Genomic DNA, 18,700 nt, shown 5'->3' with positions numbered 1-18,700 from the left:
GGGAATTTGGAGACTCACTGAACAAAAGAAAGTTTGTGTCCCACCACATCTCCTCATAACCTGTTGTCTTTACACCTGAGGTGTCTTAATTAGTGCGCTTCTTCCCTTCACACAGATTTAGACGTGCTGGTTCCCTCCCGGTTCCCGCCGACAAAGTACGCTAAGCTAACCAGCTGCATATTTAACATGCAGCCATTTCACTGTTACTGACTAGCAACAAGCTAGTCTGGAAACCATGTCAATCGGCTGTTAAAGACTCACACATCACTGACCAAATCAGACTGCTAGCAGCATATGTACAATGCAGGAAATGAAACTGCTGTCACCCTAAATCAGACTGTGTTTTTGAAGCTGCCTTCAGGTCTAATTTACTCCCCTTATTAAATTAAAACACATTACTCCAAGACTTTTTTTTTTCCGTTTAGGACCTCTTGGATGGCACGGACTTGAGAACGAGGCGCTCATCCAGCTCGGCCTTCACCGACTCTCCCGCACACAGTCGCCACGGCGGCTCCCCGCTGCATTATTATCACCCTGGTAATCCACCCACTCGAGCAAAGACACGCACACAGAGAATACGAGGTCCCTAACTGGAAACATGCACTAGTTGTTTGTGTGTGTGCAGCGAGGTGTTCTGTCCTGTCTGGAGCCTCGACATTCACAGACACACACACACACACACACACACACACACACACACACACACACACACCTGTAATTCCTCAGGTCTGTCTTTCATTAGCCCGTCTGTCTTTCTGTTTGGGGACGTCATGCTTTGGTTTCTCTCACTGTGATTGGCTGGGCTGGCTGCAGGCAGTGAGAGTGGCAGGAGTTCCCCCTATTACAGTCAGCCACAACCCAGGTGTGCTACGCCCACCACCGCCACCTTCCCAGCCCCCAAGCATTTCCATGTGCCAGGTAGGATGTCACATGTAACCCTGACTCCTGACCTATTTACTAACCCGCATTTACTCAGTTAAATCCAAAACGGTCCCACAATCCAAACTGTCCCTTGTAGATAAATGATCGTTAAATTCTCCTAATAATTCCTGTCTAACCATTAACCTTCCTGACCAACACCCTAACACACATATTAAACCACACTAGCGTCTTTCCTAATTCTTAAAGAATTATTATAGTAAACTATTTCTTTATTTACAAAGAAAAAAACTAAACATATTTGAACAGTTTAAAGGAAACCGGAGACAATAGTAACACTTTATAAAAATCAAAAGCAAGGAAAAGTGATGACAGTTAAGGCTCATTTAATGTACTGCAGGACATAGACACCGTAACACACGTAGCCGACATCAATGCAAGCCATTTATACTTGTGCACTAGTCAACGCTGTGTCTTTATTGTCAGTTGGATTCATTTTTGTTTCTACTTCCTGCCTAATTTTCAGCAATGGCAACAGAAGCTTTCACCGAAAAATGCTTTTTATATCTCCAAATCTGTTCGGTTAACTTTTCCTGGATGTGTTACATCTTCATTCGTACAAAACAATCAATGCGAAATCTGCAGAGATGGAGAAGCATCATCTTTCGCTCACCAGGAATGACCAGGGAACTCAAAACAAAGAAAAGAATATTAACACAACAAAATAAAAAAAATAAAAAACGTGACAACAACCTCATATTGTCAACGTGTGGACCCATATAACAATATGTGGTCAAAAAAAACTACTTTTGCATTAGAAGACTTGAAAATGACTGTGGTGGCGGTTTCCATCACAGTACGCCACCATCAAAGTTACTAGCTAGCATACGAGAGTTTGGTTTTAATAATCTATACTTCTTATATATAATAATCAAAATCCAGTTACCATTAGAATAGTTGCTATTACAATATTAGAAATACCTTTGCTTGGACTTCACATGGCGTCTGAGATCATTTGATGCTACAGCTGTAATCGTGTGATTACTCTGATACAGTTAGCGGGACAGCTAATGCTAGCAACCATGCTAATCTTAGTGGACGCTGGAAAACTCGGCTTTTGAGTTTTTATCTGCAGAGACCTGAACCTACACTTTATGTTTCATCAAAAATTGCAATTGCATATTTATTTTTTTTCTATGGAAAAGGATGAAGTATTGTTATTATCTGTCCCACCTATCGCAACAGAGTGAGACTTGATGAAAAGCTGAAGCACCCTGGTTGGTGGTCAAGACCAATGAGAAGAGGGTTAGTGTGTCTCAAGTGGTCTCTGAGTTATGAAGGAAAACGTAAAAACATATGTTACTATTGCCTCCGATCTTCCACTTTCAGGAAACTACGATCTGTATATCCTGTTAAAAAATGCAGATAATCCATAATGGAAAAGGATCAAGATATGATTTTAGTTGACCGATAAATTTCATGTAGCATGGAAGCACAGAGAGGAGACCTCTCATCGGGTTTGTGTTATATTAATGAGCTTTTAACACCTATTAAACTAGTCCCCCTTTCATTGTGGGCCGTCTCTGCCTAATTTATCTCACTGATCTGGAGCTCCTGTATAACATACGAGCGCTTTCATCTAACAACTAATAACGCTCCATTTTATTTAAACAGTCCATCAGCGCTACATTTTATCAAGTTAAATCCTCTTTCCTCCCTGGATGTTCCACTCCGTCTTTGTTCCCTTCACTTTAAAAAAGGCCTCCTCTTTTTCACCGCAAGCTGTGCATTTGATTTCCCTCCATCACCCCCTCCGCCTGCCCTCGGTCCATTTCTCACTGCATGTTTCCTCTCGTCGTTTCTTTTTCTCTCCCTCTCTCTTTCTTTTCTTTTTTTTTGCCGAGGCCGTTTTTCCTTGCCAGCTCTGCGACAGCTCTCCCTTTTCAGCAAAATGTATTTGGTGGATGCTTTTATCCAGAGTGCCTCGCAGTATCACAAGAGCATACAAATTTAGAGCGGCTGGCCCGCTGGGAGTCAAACCACTAACTAGGTAATATCGGTGGCATGCTCTGTCCAGAGAGTCTAAATATTTTTAGTTTTTCTGTGCTTTGCTTTACTTTTTTGTTGTTTTAGTCGATTACAACTCAAAGTATTTCCAGTTTGCCGTGGCGTGTAGATGAGGTGCTTGTCGAGCACTCAGAGCTCAACGATTGCTCTGAATGCGCCACCAAAATGAGGGCTACGAGATGCACTCCTGTCGTTTCCAAGTTCCTCTCCTCTTTCCACCCTTCGACTGCTCTCCTCCCCGTTCGTTATCCCTGAGCCATCTGCTTCTCTGCGCTGTGCTAAGCCTGTGAAGCTGTATTAAACAGCCTCTCTGCACGTCAGTCAGGTCATCTGGATGCGCTGCGCCACCTCTGCCATATCAGTTTATTACTCGTGCTGTCAGCTTTATGGTTAAGAAGACTGTAAACGTACAACTGACTTGGTGGGATGGGATGAATAAGGAGATGCAGATTATTCTCCTCTCTCCTCACTAAAAAATTCCCTTTTTGCTTTTTGTTCACAGCTTCTGAGGAAACCAACATCTATAGGAAACCCCCCATCTATAAGAGACAAGGTTGGTCTATTCTCCATAATGATGAGCTCTTTATCAGCCTACCTGTCCAGCCAGTTGATTGCTGCGTCGCTTCGTAGCCTCCTGTTTGTGCGACTTAACGAACCAGCTACGTGTTTTTAGACGTTTATTTCCCGTCGACAATCTCGTGCCTCTGTTGCCTTCCCATTCACCTGCCCTCAAACGGGGAGCGGTCAGAGAAAGTGACTGAAAGCCTGCGCTCCTGATGCAGCGGGAACTCACCGCTGACCAAATCGGCTGCAGAGTTAATGGAGCGCAACCGAATAATCACAACCCCGTAACGGGTTTTGTTCAGCATTTGATTGTCTGCTGAACATGGAGCAGATTGTACCGGTGCCACGTGGTGTCACCTGTACCAGTGTGAAGCAGTTCACATCAATGCCAATTTATAGCAATTTTGACAAATAATGAAAAAGGTTTCAGCTTCTTAAATGTGACGTATTACTGGAGGAAAATGCAACGCATTTTCGATCCTGAATGATAAATTGAAGAAAAAGTTTAATACTAATACTGACCTTATTTAACAGTGTGGTTTACAACCTTCCTAATATTAACACGTATCTTGAGTGATTGCATCACAACCGGCGGCTTTCCGAGCCTCCGAGATCTGATCTCAGTTTTGTGCTCTCTATAGAAATGAACACCTACGTTGTTTATGTGTGAACAGCTCTTGTTTCTAAAGGATCACTGCTGCTGCTGCTGCAGTTTCAGAGCCACCAGTGTTCCCCCAACATGGGGACATGATACAAATTGTGGAACGTAATGAACTGTAAACTCTCTACGATCTACAGTCGCCTCAAAGATCAGATCTCTTGATATATCCTGTATGCATCATGGGGGTGTTCACACCTTCTCTTCTTTAAGTAGTTCAGTTAATACCAGATGTGCACAGGGCCAGCGATATTTTTCCTTAGCTGCATACTGTCTACTGCTGTTGGCTAGGCTAGTTAGCTGGTGTCTTCTTGTTGGTTGCTAGCTGCTAGTCGGTAGCTGATTGCTAGCCTGCTGGTCAGTTTTTCAGTTGGACCGGTCTTCTAAATGTGTTTTGCCTCGAATCCCAGCACAAGGGAGAAGTGTTGGTTGAAATGTAATCACATATCCCATCAGTTCTTACCGAAAACCCCTCCTACTGTCAGGGTGGTTGAAATGCTGGCATTTTCCCACTCAATCTACTGGGGGACAGGATTACTGTACGTCAGCCTGCTGAGGTTGGCTAGGCTAGTTAGCTGGTGACTTCTTGTTGGTTGCTAGTTGGTAGCTGACTGCTAGCCTGCTGGTCGGTTTTTCAGTTGTAGTCCTGTAGTTTTGCCTCAGATCTTGGCCCAAAGGATTATAACACTTATCCTGTGTAATAATGAAAGTTACCTCATGTGAAAAAGACTCCTTACAGTTAAGTTTTTAAATTTAAGGGAGTGAGACAATAAAATTTCTCAACCCGAGCTGAGCTATCAAACGGGAGATTAAAAAGTTGGATTGGTGCATCCCAGTAATAAAGTTACTATAAGGGACGCGGTTCAACTAACAAACAACGGAACTTTATGCGGTCGTAAAGTCTGATAGCCGTGGCCGCATCAGAAATGAGATTCAGCTGGTGATTCAAGAGGTAAACTGAAACTGGGAGAAACGGTTCCAAACACGGAGCGTGATCCATCAGAGCTCAGGTGGCAGCTCCCGCAGAGTTACAGTTCCTCTGGAAGACCTCTGTGTGATTTACATCGCGCTCCAAAGTGCTGACAGACCTCTCTCTTCAGTCTGAGCGGGCAGTCTGTGATCGGGCCTGTGTGGGTGAATTTAAAGGTCCAGTCTGAAACACTTGCAGAGCTGCTGCATCTATGTCGTTGTGTGTCGTTAAGGAGTTGTTTAGTTATATCGCCAACACAGACTGAACAATAACCATCACAGATAATTCACTCCTTACTCCGGTTTTTACTTCAGTTGCATCTTTTGTTTTGGTGCATATCAGATTTTCACTTTACGATTATGTCACGATAACAATATTAACACGATATCAACAAAAGTGTAAATAATAACAGCAAAATCCAGGAAATGAGTCTTTAACTTCATTTGTGTAATTTTCTCCCTTGGGAAATTAACTACACTCAAAATAAGAGTAGAACGGAAGAAAACACGCAGATATGAAACACATGTTTGATGTGTTCAGGTGTCACTGGATCATTTACACGGTATAATAAGTATAATAAAAATTAATACTAATGATTATTGTCGGTATCGGTATACCGTGGCAGCGGTAATTTCGACACGTCTTTCAGATATGAACTCTTCCAGGTTCGGGTGGTGAATCCATGAAAAATTCATACCCTGTGTCCCGTCTGCATATTGTATGCGGGAGAATGAAGAATCTTTCTGCACTTACTAAATGAAGACTCATAGAATAACAACCTCATAATCCTCTTCCAAACACAAATAAATAAATATCACAAATAGGTCACAGCCGGATTTTGTGTGCTGGGAAAATTTTGGGTTGTCCCCAAACACCAAAAGTCACATTCAAGCGTCGGCAGCATCAGTCGACGCGTGACCTTTGCTATATGTCACCGTCTCGTCGCGTTGCTGCTGTGACAGTTCAGCCACAACGCGTAACTTAAACAACATCCGTCTTGAAGTCTGTTCAGCCTTGACAGCCTCGCTTGCTCTCTGGAAGCTGTGTGTCACGGCCCTTCTTATTTCCTCTGACCTCCTTTTTGTTATCTCTTCCTTTGTTTTTGTTTTTTGTGCGCACCTCTTCCCTCCCTCCATCTCCCTTCCTTGTAAGTAAACACTGTCCGCCCTTGTCGCTCCTGCGCTCACATGCAAACTGTCGCAAAACGTCTGACATTGGTTAGTGAATCATTTAGAGACCGGCAACCGAACAAAAAAATACCTAAAGCCAATGTTCTACGTTGTGAAGGACGTGTCGACGTTTTCCATCTGAGCGCCCGATTGTAAAGTCAAGCATGAAAATCTGCCTGAAATTCTTTGAAAATGCGAAAATAAAATGAAACTGTGTTTCCGTCAGACCTATCGGCCTCTCCGGCAGCCAATAAGAGTAAGACTAATGAGAACCTCGTCAACTGCAGTCGTCTTTCCACCTCAAACTGTAACGGCATTTATCACCCGGACTCCAACTACTATCCATACACTGGTTCTCCGAAAGGTACAGCTGCCTCTGTTTAGCAGCCTGTTTAAGGCAGACAAAGAGACAAATGTGAGTTTTGTCAGTCATTTCAAAAGAGTGCAAAAATGTCCCATGCTCACGTTTCCTTTTTTTTTTTCCTTCTTCTCTCAGTTGCAATCTCTGACTTCTCCTTTCTGTCCCTGTGTAGTCTCCAGGGTGAGGAGGTTTTCTTCTGGAGGAGAGGAGGATGGATGGAATCATAATATAAACAGGGTAAGAGAGGACGACGTCCTCCTGCTTCTCCCTTTTATATTTTTAAGTGAGTGTTAATATTTAATGAGCCTGCTAATTAAACGCTTCCTTCCAACCTCGCTCACTGGATGTGACACAAAGTGGTGATCCTGTACTCCTCTCTCCTTCCCCCTCTTCACATCCCTCCTTCCATCTGTCCAAGCTTCTTTCTCGCCTGTAAAACGACACGTCCGTCCCATTAAACTCTTTTTGTTGCAACTGTACTTCCACCTTTTATTTTTACTCTCCCTTTAATCCTCTGCTCCTTCGCTCCATGCAGGGCATTGGCAGGATGATCCTGAAGGAGGAGATGAAGGCACGGTCGGGTTGTCACGACAATGACCAATGGGGGAGCAGGCGCAGTTCTCGCTGCAGCAGCAAGGAGGCGCTGAATAATTTGGGTTACAGCTCCCTCAACGGCTGTAAGTCTGTGTGTGTGTGTGTGTGTTTGCTTTTCTCTCTTAGGATTTTTGTTCAGTTGCTAAATTTATAAACGGGAATTAAACGGGGAGTTCAACCAGGTCGCCACATACTCTACACCGATCAGCCATAACATCATGACCACCTTCCTAATATTGTGTACAACTCCCAAACAGTTGTGACTCATCAGAGAATGGACATGGGTCTTTTGAGGGTGTCCTGTGGTGTCTGGAAACAGGGGGAGGGGGCTCTGTGGATCATCCCACAGATACTTGATCTGTGGTGGATCTCTAGTTGTCCCTAAACCATTTTTTTTTTGTGTGTGTGTCTGTGTCAGGCTGCATCCTGCTGAGGATGCCTGCTGCCATCAATGAATATCATTACTATGGGGTGGGGGGGCCTGATCTTATCTGGTCTGTTTGCTACATGTCTAAGAAACATCCATGTGAATTCCAGGTCACAACACTGAATTGCGACAAGATGATCAATGTTCTTTACTTTCCCCTGTCGGTGGTTTTCATGTTGTGGCTGAGCGGTGTATACTGTAATATGTTACATGTTGCTGTCTTCACATTGATTTTAATGGGTGAAATCTTAGAGGGTTCTCTTAAAAAACACATTGTATTAGGCATTCCCTGCCTCTGGACGACTTTCATGGTACAAATTCTGCTGACTGTGACGATCTCCAGTCTTATAGCATCATGTCTTATCTACATGCATGGTCCCCAGACTATGTATCCCACTGATCTTGATGATTTCCTGAACTTTGCTATAAAGTGCTGCTATGGGATTGGCAGATAATTGATAAAATCTGGTACGTGCATTCATGTTCCCCCCCCTAGGATCTATCACAATATCTTAGGATAACTGACAACCATGTAGCACCTCTTGTTTGCCAACGTCTGCAGAGCTAATCCTTAGACACGAAAGTAAGATCATCATCAAAGACCAAGGAGGGCAGGTTGAGGATGATCTTAATGTGAACTGTAGGCACTGTGGCAGTCCTTAAAGGATGTGTTACACCTGAGATAGTAGTCAAGGTTAAAGTCTGAAATGAAAATCAGATTTTGTTTCAAAGGTTAAATGTCACCTTTCAAGTAGGACGGCCGTGTGGGTCTCATTGTGATTCTGACCAAGCCTCAGTCAGTGGGGGGGTTGGGGAGGGGGCGCGGGAGTTCCCCACTTCTGTATTAACTCTTCCATTGATCCCATTCCTCATTCCATTCAGCACACGTGAGGCTCAGACAAAGATGGAGAGACTCATAGAAAGGGAGACAAAGCGGGAGTATGTTTGGGTGGAGGTGGAATGGGAATGAAATCCTGCGTCCTAACGGTAGACACGGGAAGAGAGCGAACGTGATGGAAAGCGAATCAGACATAAGGGAGGGAGAGGGAGTCAGAAGCTAAAGCAATTTGAAGCTGTTGGGAGAAGATGTACGACATGAAGCCTGGAGGTAAATCAGGGTCGGGGAGCGGTGGAGAGGGAGGGAAATGAGCTCTCTGCACAGGGAGGTCAGACAGAGAGAGGTGTGAATAATATTACGTAAGTGCTGTGTAATCACTGCAGGTTTATGGTGTCTGCGGTTATTACATTGATTAGAAAAGTCTGGCGTGGCCTCACCTGCTGTTCCGAAAAGGGCTAATTCCGAATGAGATATCCATCATTTTATACGAAACGATGTACTCCTGGTGACTTCTTCCACATGAATAGACTTGAGGATAACTTGAGTTAGCTGGTCCAGACTGAAATATCTCAGATATCATTGGAGTGATGGACAGGGTCATGCATTCATGTTTCCCAGAGGATAAAACCCACCGACTTGGACGGATGTGTCACACTTTAGGAGTCATCATACATGAGTTTCATATCATTGTTTTGAGGAGAAAAAATATTCCAGTCATTTTGTTCTTTTTATTTCCAGGTTGAATTCTATAGATTCTAGGACCTTGTGCATTTTCATTTAAGCTGGTAAAGTGCTTGGAGGTGTTGCAGGCTCTTATAGTTAGCTTGTTAGCCTAATCCATGGGCATCGATAAGATTTTATTGATACCGATGCCATTGTTGATTCTCCTTATCGATACGATTCTTTATCAATTCCTCCTGTGACTTTTTGGTTTAGAAAAAGTGGGCGATTGTGGTTTCGTGCACACAAAAGAAGATTTACTGAGTTTCTAAACAAGAGAGAAGAGCTTGTTTAAGTAAACAATTTGGGGAATTGGTCACTGGATCCTCATTAGCAATGCTCTGCTGAGACTTAGCGTTAGCTGCATTTGTTGACGGAACACATGACACTTTCTGTATTAAATGCACTGCGTCCTCAACAAATGCTTCAAGATGTTGGTGGTGTTGCCGCCCTTGCTTAAAACAACAGTGCTGCATGTATTGTACGTTGCACTGTCAAAGTCCCTTCTGGAGAAGTGAAGCCACTGTTTCAGTTTGCAACAACTTTTAGGGTCATTACTGCCTCCTTTTGGTCTGGGACATAAAGATTCAGCACGAAAAGAGTCGATAAGGGGAATCGATAAGCATGAAGCGTAATGAAATCGATGAACTGAACGAGTTGGAACCAGTTCTTTTAAAGAACCGGTTCTCAATGACCTTCCCTACTAGTGAGGTTTGTCTGATAAAGGGTATCTTTTTTTTTTTTTTTTTTAAATCGTCTTTTTGGGATTCAGCACTTTGTTTCGTGTAATAAAACGAAGATAAGATAAACAAAGATAATGTAGATAATCATATTATATAATCAGATTTGTCTCAAGTTGCATCAAAGAAAGTAACAAGTATCATTAGATTTGCGCTCAAGAGATTTACCTAAATTGAATTGATCAAACCTTAACTAACACAATAACAGATCACTGATGGACAGTGAACGGATGCACCGCCTGTGAGTAAAAGGCCCAAACTCGTAGGGCGTGTGAGCTTTATTGGCTTGAAAGGGCCAATAAAAGCCCTCGTCCTGAGCCGACGACCCTCCCGTGTCAGACCACTGCCCTCTGAGATAAACTAAGACAGTCCATGACAGTGGGGTGACAAGCACTGCACCCAGGGCTGACAGCTCAGCGCCTATTTATGAGCCAGATTGTGGTCATGGTCTGCTGAAGTCTGAGCTGCTGTTTTCTGACAATGGTTGCTGAGCAGCCTGCAATCTGTACCGTTAAATGTCAAACTCAAGCGTGCATGGTGTGCAATGAGTACGTTATGATTATCTTATAATGTGCGCGACTATGTTTGAAAGAAACCCACATGCGACTCTGGCAATAAAGCGCAGTCCATTAAAGTTACACCGGGTGGCCTCCATAAACACGCGTATACATTTTTAACGCGAGTGGCTGCGCCCGCGGTTGCTTCATATTTTATACGATGTGTACGTCTTCTCTGTGATTATGCTCACACACTGAGGCTGTGAACGACCTATCCTCACGCAGCTGATGTTTTATAGATGTCCCACGACATGTTTTTTTTATTATTATTATTTCCTCTCCACTGTAAACTCTTATCCTGTGGTCTGATGGAGCGATTAACCCCACTTTACACTGTTTCACAGTCACTTTTACACGGTCACAGATGTTAATGTGGATGAATTCAAAGCATAACAGGAGATGAACTGATATTCAAACCGTGTTAGAGTGTAGTCACTGTTTTTAACTTTTGGTTTTGCAGACGAAATCTGTTGATGGCAAAGGATGTTCTGCTATTTAGTTCTGTTCTTGTGGACACGTCTTTGTGTACTGTCCCCAGAATTACTTTATATGTCCTTTTTTATAAGTTAAATGTTTGAAGTCATCATACACACCATGAGGTTCTCTTGTGTAATCTGATAAATAATTAAATCACCTTAACAGTTTGAATACATAAAGTTATGTAAAAAAAAAAAAAAAAAAGAAAACTTTTGAATTATTCATTGTACTTTTCTTGGTGCGTGTTAACTTTGATGTGGTCCTCCTGTAATTAGGAAGTCAACCTCTGATTAGCTCCTATTGTTCGCATTAAGGCAACATTCTTGCTGTAAATAGTCAGGTCAACCGAGTTTTTGAACTCGGCACAAATGACCTCCAGTCTGAAAGATTTATTTATTTATTTATCTTCTCTGTCCTCAGCTCCCAGGTCCGTCTACAGCGCAGACAGCGGTGAGTGGCCCGTTGATGTGTCCTGATCTGTTCATCGTGTTCATCCCAAAGGGCCGAACCCAGCTTCCTTATCCTCTTCATCCTGTCGGTTCTGCTGTGACGGCAGCTGGGCCTTAAGTGGCCACATCTCTTGGGTTACAGTAGGGGAAATGAATGGATGGCTCTGTAGCTTACATTTGTCATTTTTTTTTCTGTGCCACTTGGACTTGAAGATGAACTGATTACAATATGGCGACTTACTGGCCATAACCCAAGGACTCATACACTATTTATGACAAAAGTTTTACACGAATGTCACTTCCTCTGATGGCACAAAAAAAACAAAAAAAGAGTTTGAGCTTCAAGGGTTTGTCATTGCACCGTGTAATGAAACTTCCTATGAGTTCGCTGCAGCAATAAGAAGATTTTTAATAAAATCCTTTCAAAGTCATGGACATGAGCCAACACCTAGAGAAATTCTCACTTCCATGCAGCGCTAATTGTCCTTAGTCATCTGCACGTCCTTCTAATTGTACTTTTTTCCCCCCCTGATTGCTCCGTTGTAGATTTAAACCCACTGACATCCCAGCTTGGCCTCCAGACTTGTTTTAGAGCATCGTATGGGATCAGGGATTATAAATTAGCACTTTTAGAATGGAAAGGGTGTCAAATGGGATGCTTAGGTTCGTAGTTTTCACGCCGCTTGGCACGCTCCGATGATGAAACAACCGCACTGCCGAGACTAACAGCGCTGCTAATCTGCGAGGCCGTATCTCATTTCTCGTTGAAAGAGTGCGAGTTGTGGATGACAAACTCATTATAGTTCAGCGTCTTTCCCTGCGCCGCGCAGCGACTCCGCGCACACGCACGGACCGGTTTTTCTGCTGCATCATGGTGTTTCGCCGCGGCTCCTTCACGTGGCCGTGTCATTTAATTCCCTTCAACACGAGAGTGAACAAGAAAAAGGAGAGCGAGAGGTAGAGCTGAGGAGGGAACGAACAAAGGGGAGAATCAGTGATGTACGCAAGGATCAAGAAAGGAGGATAGCAAGGGAAGGGCAAGAGAAAGTGGCCAAGAAAGGAACAGATGCTCGGTGTAGCTCCACTGCCCCCTGCTGCCTCAGCTGCAGCGGTGCACGCCTCCCTCACGGAGGATGCTGGTGGTTGCCAACGGTTACTGCTTAATGTGAGTGTCGAGGCATCCAAACAACTGTTATTAAAGTCACCCCACTGCCAGAATTAGACATTCGTCAAGACACTAATTGTTACTTTTCCACAGCTGATCAGATCGGGGGAGGTTGCAGGGAGGTCAAGTGGTAGAAACTTTGAGATGCAGTCGTGCGTTCTGGGACGTGACAGGAGCTGCTGCTGCTGCTGCTGCTTTGAATTCTTTCACCAAGTGGTAGACATAGTTTCCGCAGTGTGATGTTCTCAGATGACCCAGAAGCGCCTCTCTAATCTTTCAGCAATGTATGAGTAAGGCGATATTTGGCTTTTGAGAAGCGGCTCGGCTGCTGGTGAATCAAGAACATTCATTTTTCACAGTCACTCCTCAGTTTGGAGACTTGGGGCTATTTCTTTTTTTTTTTTTTTTTTTTTTAAGTCCATAACATGTCTTTTTTCAGATTAGTGTAAAGAAATGCAAAAATTGATTGAAAATGTGTTCAAATTTCTTATTTAATTAAAAAACGCTGCTTATTTTATGATAATTACTGGATATTTTATTTAAAAAAATGCTGCGAATTTTACACGTTTAAACTATTAAATACATTTTATATCCTTAAATATTTCACATTAATTCTAATATATTCTTCAGAGAACGTGTGATGCCAGAAATACTCATCTTAATGTAGTTGGACATGTTTTATGATTAAATATATTCAGCCATGAGGTTTTTCTCATATTCTGAGACAGAAATCTTAACTTTGGTGTCTACATTTTTCCAGAGTGCTTTGTTCAGATATCATTCATTGTGTGTTGTTTTCTGTATTAGATGTAGATGTAGATGTAGTAGATGTCCAAACTCTTCTCTGTGAAAACCTTTGACTCTTATATGTCAACAGAATGACACACAGATTTTGAACTTTGCTTTATCCAATGATCAGATTTCAACTACGGAAAAAGTAGTTCAGATTAGCATACATACATTTATGGAGGTGGATGACTTTGCACAGAAATAAACAGAAAATATGTCAGTTCAGCACTTGGAAATCAAAGCTTATATTAAAGTAATTAATATTATATATATATATATAAAAAAGAACAAAACATTGTTTTGTTTTTTTAATGGGAACCCCATTTTTTGAATGATTTATTTGAATTTTATTAGTAATTCTAACCTTGGACACAGAAATGTGTTAATAAAAACACTAAAGTGAACAATAACCGTGAGCATAGAGGTACTGTGACTTTATCTGTGTTACTTTGCACGGTTCTTTGTGTTTGTTGACCGCTATGTGTTTATGTTTGTTGTTCCAGACTCGTACATTGCCAAATCCTCCTCGTTGCCAGGCTACGGCAGGAATGGGCTCAACAGGGTGAGTAGTGTGTATGTACTAGTATTACTCGTGCCGTGAGGACCTGCCTCCCTTTTAGAGACAAATATGTTGATCATTAGATGTTAGGCTGAAGACGTGGTTTGAGGTTAGGGTAGGGTTAGATTTAGGTTGAAGTTAGCGTTAGCACGTCATAGCTCTATTTAATGATCACATTCGGTTAAAGAGTCAGTGTAAAGTCCTCTAAAGTGATGGAAACGAAGCAGAAAGATACACACAACAGGATAAAACATTCACTAAGCTGTAATATATATAAAGTCCAAGCAGGTCACGGCATACTGTACACCGATAAGCCGTAACATTAGGCCAGGAGGAAGTAAATACTAGGGAACTTTTGGACCTGAATGCTACTCAGACATGTACCACCCACCGGGACCAGATGAGATACCCCCCACCCCACAGCAATGACACTCCTTGATGGCAGCAGCAACCTGGCCTCCAAATTCACTAGATCCCAAATTGATGAAGTATCCGTGGGATGATCCACAGAGGCCCCTCCCCTCAACCCATAGGACTCGAAGACCCCCACTAACAGCATCATGTTGCCAGACACCACAGGACACCCTCCTGTGTCCACTCTCTAATGAGTGACAACTGTTTTGGAGACACAGGGGAGACCTGCACAATCTTACAAAGGTGGTCATAATGTTATGCTTGATGGGTTTACATCTATTCAGCTCCGTTTAAGCTGCTCTCGTTGTGTTCTGACAGGCCGGGAATGCGGCTGCAGATTATTACCAGTATGACAGCAGCAACGCAGTTAACTGGCAGATCAGAGGTAAGCCTACTGTGTGATTTAAATCTTCTTATCTCCCGGTTTTCTCCTGACGCATCTCCTTCTCGATACATGTCAGTGTGAGTGAATGCAACGCTTAGTCGCCATGTTTTCTTCTCCGTTTCTTTCAGAATACAAGGTAAGAATCAGCTGCCAAAGCAAGAGAACTGTTTCTGAGCCAAGAGTGAAAGGTCTGGATCAATGGATGATAGATAAGATGGCCTGTTCGTAGTGAATGGTGAATCAGTCTCACTCAGTAACACCCGCCTCACTCTGTGAATCCGACTGACTCATTTTAAGAAAGGGCTACAGAGAGATATTGTAGTGTGTGTGTGAGCCATGCGCCTCATCTCTCAGAAGATAAAAGTCAGTGAAAACATTAGAGTGAAGCAAAGTAACTGGAAAATAAATAATAGTCAGTTATATTTGCGCCATTTTGCCGTCACATCCCGAGTATACAGTTAGGCCCCCATCTGTGTAGACACTGATATATTTGTTTTTTTGTTTTGTTTTTTATTTCACCATATAAAAACATATTCAGTGAATATGAATAAAGTGAAGAGTGTCAGCTTTAATTTGAAGACATTCACATCCAAATTGCAGGAGTTGTATCTGGACAGTTGTTTTAAAAGGCGTTTTATTAGCAGGTGTAATATAGTCATATAATCCATTCTTCTATTCTAAAGGTCAAAATATATTTGCAAATCACATCAAACATATGGAGACCTTTCAAGAATACAGAGCTGTGTGGGCAAAAATGACATTTTTCGAAAGGGCTACAAGTGTGCGCTTTTTAAAAAGAACTACCACACCAACATTTCCCTACTTTATAAGAGACTTTATAAATTATTAATAACTTTTTTTTAAAACTATTCTCTCTCTGTTAAGAATTAAAACAAAAATCTAATTTTCCTGTAACGTTTTCCTCCGAGACTTTATTTGTTTTTCTCATTTGACCACCAGATGGCGCCAGAAACAAAGTTTCTGAACCGGTGCTGAGAGTTTTAAATCCAAACTGGATAATCCGTATTTTTCACTGTGTGTTCCTCTCACATTTAAATCAAACACAAAATAAAAGAATCCATTTCAATAAATAATCGTCAAAATCAACTAACAGAGGCTTTTACAGATGCACAGACCTTTCTTAGTTTAAGGGACTGCTGGGCAGAGGCCGTTCTGGCCTGTTTAGTGCCTTGGGCAAAATTTGGCAAGTTACTGAAACCTGAGAATTCTGTCTGTGAAATGATGGCACTATATTTAGACTGTAATGAATGAATGAGTTTGTAGTTTATTTGAGAGAGAGTTTTGTGGCGTCATTATGAATACATCTCTGTAGAAAGCTGTCTACTCTTCATTAAATTGTCCACTTCAGCCACAAAGTAAAATAGATAGAAATAGAAAATTGATCATGCAAACGTTTGAAATTAAAAAACAAACAAACAAAAAAAGGTGACCCTGCCTCTGCTACTGCGTTGGCTTAAATGGGGCAAAGGAGCTTGTAGGAATATCAGGTTTAAGTGTTAATACTGAAACAACAGCTCTGTGTTTGTGTAACTAACACATTGTCTTCCGTTAGATCTATCCATATGAATCCCTAGTGGTGTCGGTCAGAGGGCAGCAGCATCTCCCCAGCGACGTAGACCGAGCCAGACTAGAGGTAAACTCTCACATAATCTGTGCAGATGTTGCAAATATTAAGTGGAATTGTGGAAGTGTTTCCTGTGTAGCAGCTGTAGTCTGCTGCTTGTGGAGGTATCAGTCATAGAAACCTGCTTAAACGTGCTGTGTCATACTTTCGTTGTTTCTCCTGAATGAACGTTTCGTAACACCGTCCATTTCTGACCCTCTCTCCGTTTCCCTCCGCGCAGCGTCACCTCTCACCAGAAGAGTTCTACAGAGTCTTCGGCATGTCCATGTCGGCCTTCGACCGCCTCGCTCAGTGGAAAAAGAACGAACTGAAGAAGCAGGTCCGACTCTTCTGAGAAGCGTCGCTGGATCCGTCAGACGCGGCGCTTCCCAGTGCAGCCTCGCCTGCAACACTGTGCTGTTCAGTTAAAGACTCGAGTCTGCGTCTCGGTGGAAGAGGAGATTTTTCTTCCCCTAGGGTGGCAAGTAGCGAACTATTGGTCAACTGCTTTCGGCTCGCTGGTGTAAACAAGGACTTTTTAAGCAATACGTATGAAGTCGGCCAACTGGGCCAAACCAGGGAACAGGGAATAAGGGAAAGACTGAAAAAAAAAAAAAAAAAAAAGAGCAGAGAGTTTTCTGGCTCATCAGCAGCAGGTGGCAGTGTTTTAACACAAGCATTAAAACTCTCATATGCTCCAACAAGGCCTACTTGGTACCACACTTAGGGTTCACCACACTTAGGAAAACTTGTATTCATGCAAACGTGAGTTAGATTGAACTGACTGCACCGTGTGATTCCTTCTTAAAGAATATACACATGGTGTTTTTATAACCTACTGAAAACCAAAGGTTTTCTTCTGCTTTTTTTTTTGTTTGTTTTCAAGCTACACAATCGATATTGATGTTCATTTTTCTGAAGCCATATCATTGTCAAGACTTCTTTTCTATGACTCGAGCAAACTGTACAGCTCACCGCCGCGCGTTTTAAGACACGACGTGACGTGAACGAACCGTGTCACGGCTCGGAGCTCAGAGATGTTTACTGCTGCACACTTTAAAATGAGACATTTGTGTTTGATTTATTTATTTTAAAATAGCCGAGTTAGTGTCTGGTCATACTCAAGGCTGCACTGGGTTTCTGGGTTACAAGTGTGTGGATACAATTAAACCAGACTGAATCACAGTCAGTTAGTGGGGTTTAATGTGTGTGCGTGTGTGTGTGTTTGTGTAATTAGAGCAAATGACTAATCGCGTATTTTCACGGATTTATCTGGAAAAAAAAAAGAGGACGATTAAGTGAATAAGGGAAGAAAAGAATGCAATGGAAAGGGACAGAATGTGGTTAGACTGAGGGATATAAAGTTGTTTATTACCAGCGGTGAAATGGATTTAATAGAAACAGAAGGAAATGGGTGGTTATTGCAAAGGTTGGACGTAAAAGGTGGAATAAAATGGAAAGTGTGAGTGTATTAGGCTGCGTGTGTGTTTACAGGTTGCAACAATGCATTACATTAGCTACAATAAATGTGTATGGAACTACAAACTAACTCATTTCTTTTTCCGTAATTCATTTTTATTAGTTACAGCCTCACGTGTTTCACTGCAACTTAAAGTAATTTAATGATTTGTGTATTTATTTCCTGAACCCTGAATATAAGTGATGGTTATTGTTATATTGAAAAGGCTTTTCTGCTTCAGGCTTGTAGTTTTTGGTCACTGGGTTGTTAAAATACCTTCTATCGTCAGCTTATTCAAATCAATCCATAGCTTCTCTTTTGATCCGGCAATTATTTTAACTCACCATGTTTGAAACAAGCGTTCCTATGGGACGTTTGGGAAGTTTGCAGAAATCATGCAATAAGAAGAAATCTGAAAAATCCTCTGGGAAATTTGAGGAACTAACAACTGTATGTCTCACGTGGTGAGACATACTTCAGGTGTAAATCATAGACCTTCGCAGTTCGTGGTTTATGATCCTTCAGAGTGGATCAGTGTCTAATTGTGAACTGTGTGGCCAGATTTTGTCTTTATCAGGAGTCACAGTTCCTTAAACCTTTATAAGGCACTCATTAAACATGTTTAATGTTACTGTAGGGCACAAGAATTTTCTTTCTTTTCTTTTCTTTTTTTTTACTTGAAATTTTTCAAAAAGTGTCATTTTTGTGTAGAAAACCAAATCAATGTCAATGATGTCACCATATATGGTGGGTTTGAAGGGTTAAGCTGGGGACACGCCACATAACTACCACTAAGTACAGATTTTGAAAAGGCTGGCAAAGACAAAGTGATTTT

General features: G+C 42.1%; 1 protein-coding gene across 5 annotated transcripts in view; it reads left to right on the top strand.

Annotated features, from left to right (window-relative positions):
• LOC125021010 (actin-binding LIM protein 3-like) overlaps nt 1-17,955 on the top strand; it is a 48,901-nt gene extending 30,946 nt beyond the window's left edge. The window contains exons 12-23 of one of the 5 annotated variants that reach the window (XM_047606744.1): nt 426-537; nt 814-918; nt 3,449-3,499; nt 6,555-6,671; nt 6,841-6,905; nt 7,204-7,345; nt 11,442-11,471; nt 13,928-13,986; nt 14,716-14,782; nt 14,911-14,918; nt 16,356-16,436; nt 16,648-17,955. In XM_047606744.1, coding sequence (XP_047462700.1) covers nt 426-537; nt 814-918; nt 3,449-3,499; nt 6,555-6,671; nt 6,841-6,905; nt 7,204-7,345; nt 11,442-11,471; nt 13,928-13,986; nt 14,716-14,782; nt 14,911-14,918; nt 16,356-16,436; nt 16,648-16,761 — 951 coding nt within the window. In that variant the 3' untranslated portion in view covers nt 16,762-17,955. Of the gene's footprint in view, nt 1-425; nt 538-813; nt 919-3,448; nt 3,500-6,533; nt 6,672-6,840; nt 6,906-7,203; nt 7,346-11,441; nt 11,472-13,927; nt 13,987-14,715; nt 14,783-14,910; nt 14,919-16,355; nt 16,437-16,647 lie in introns of all 5 variants that reach the window. The other 4 variants (XM_047606743.1, XM_047606745.1, XM_047606747.1 and 1 more) reach the window with 4 other exon arrangements.
• Nucleotides 17,956-18,700: the final 745 nt, after the last annotated feature.

This window comes from Mugil cephalus, chromosome 15, assembly GCF_022458985.1.
Source record: "Mugil cephalus isolate CIBA_MC_2020 chromosome 15, CIBA_Mcephalus_1.1, whole genome shotgun sequence".
Classification (NCBI taxonomy): Eukaryota; Metazoa; Chordata; class Actinopteri; order Mugiliformes; family Mugilidae; genus Mugil; species Mugil cephalus.
This window is presented reverse-complemented; position numbering and strand designations above follow the sequence as displayed.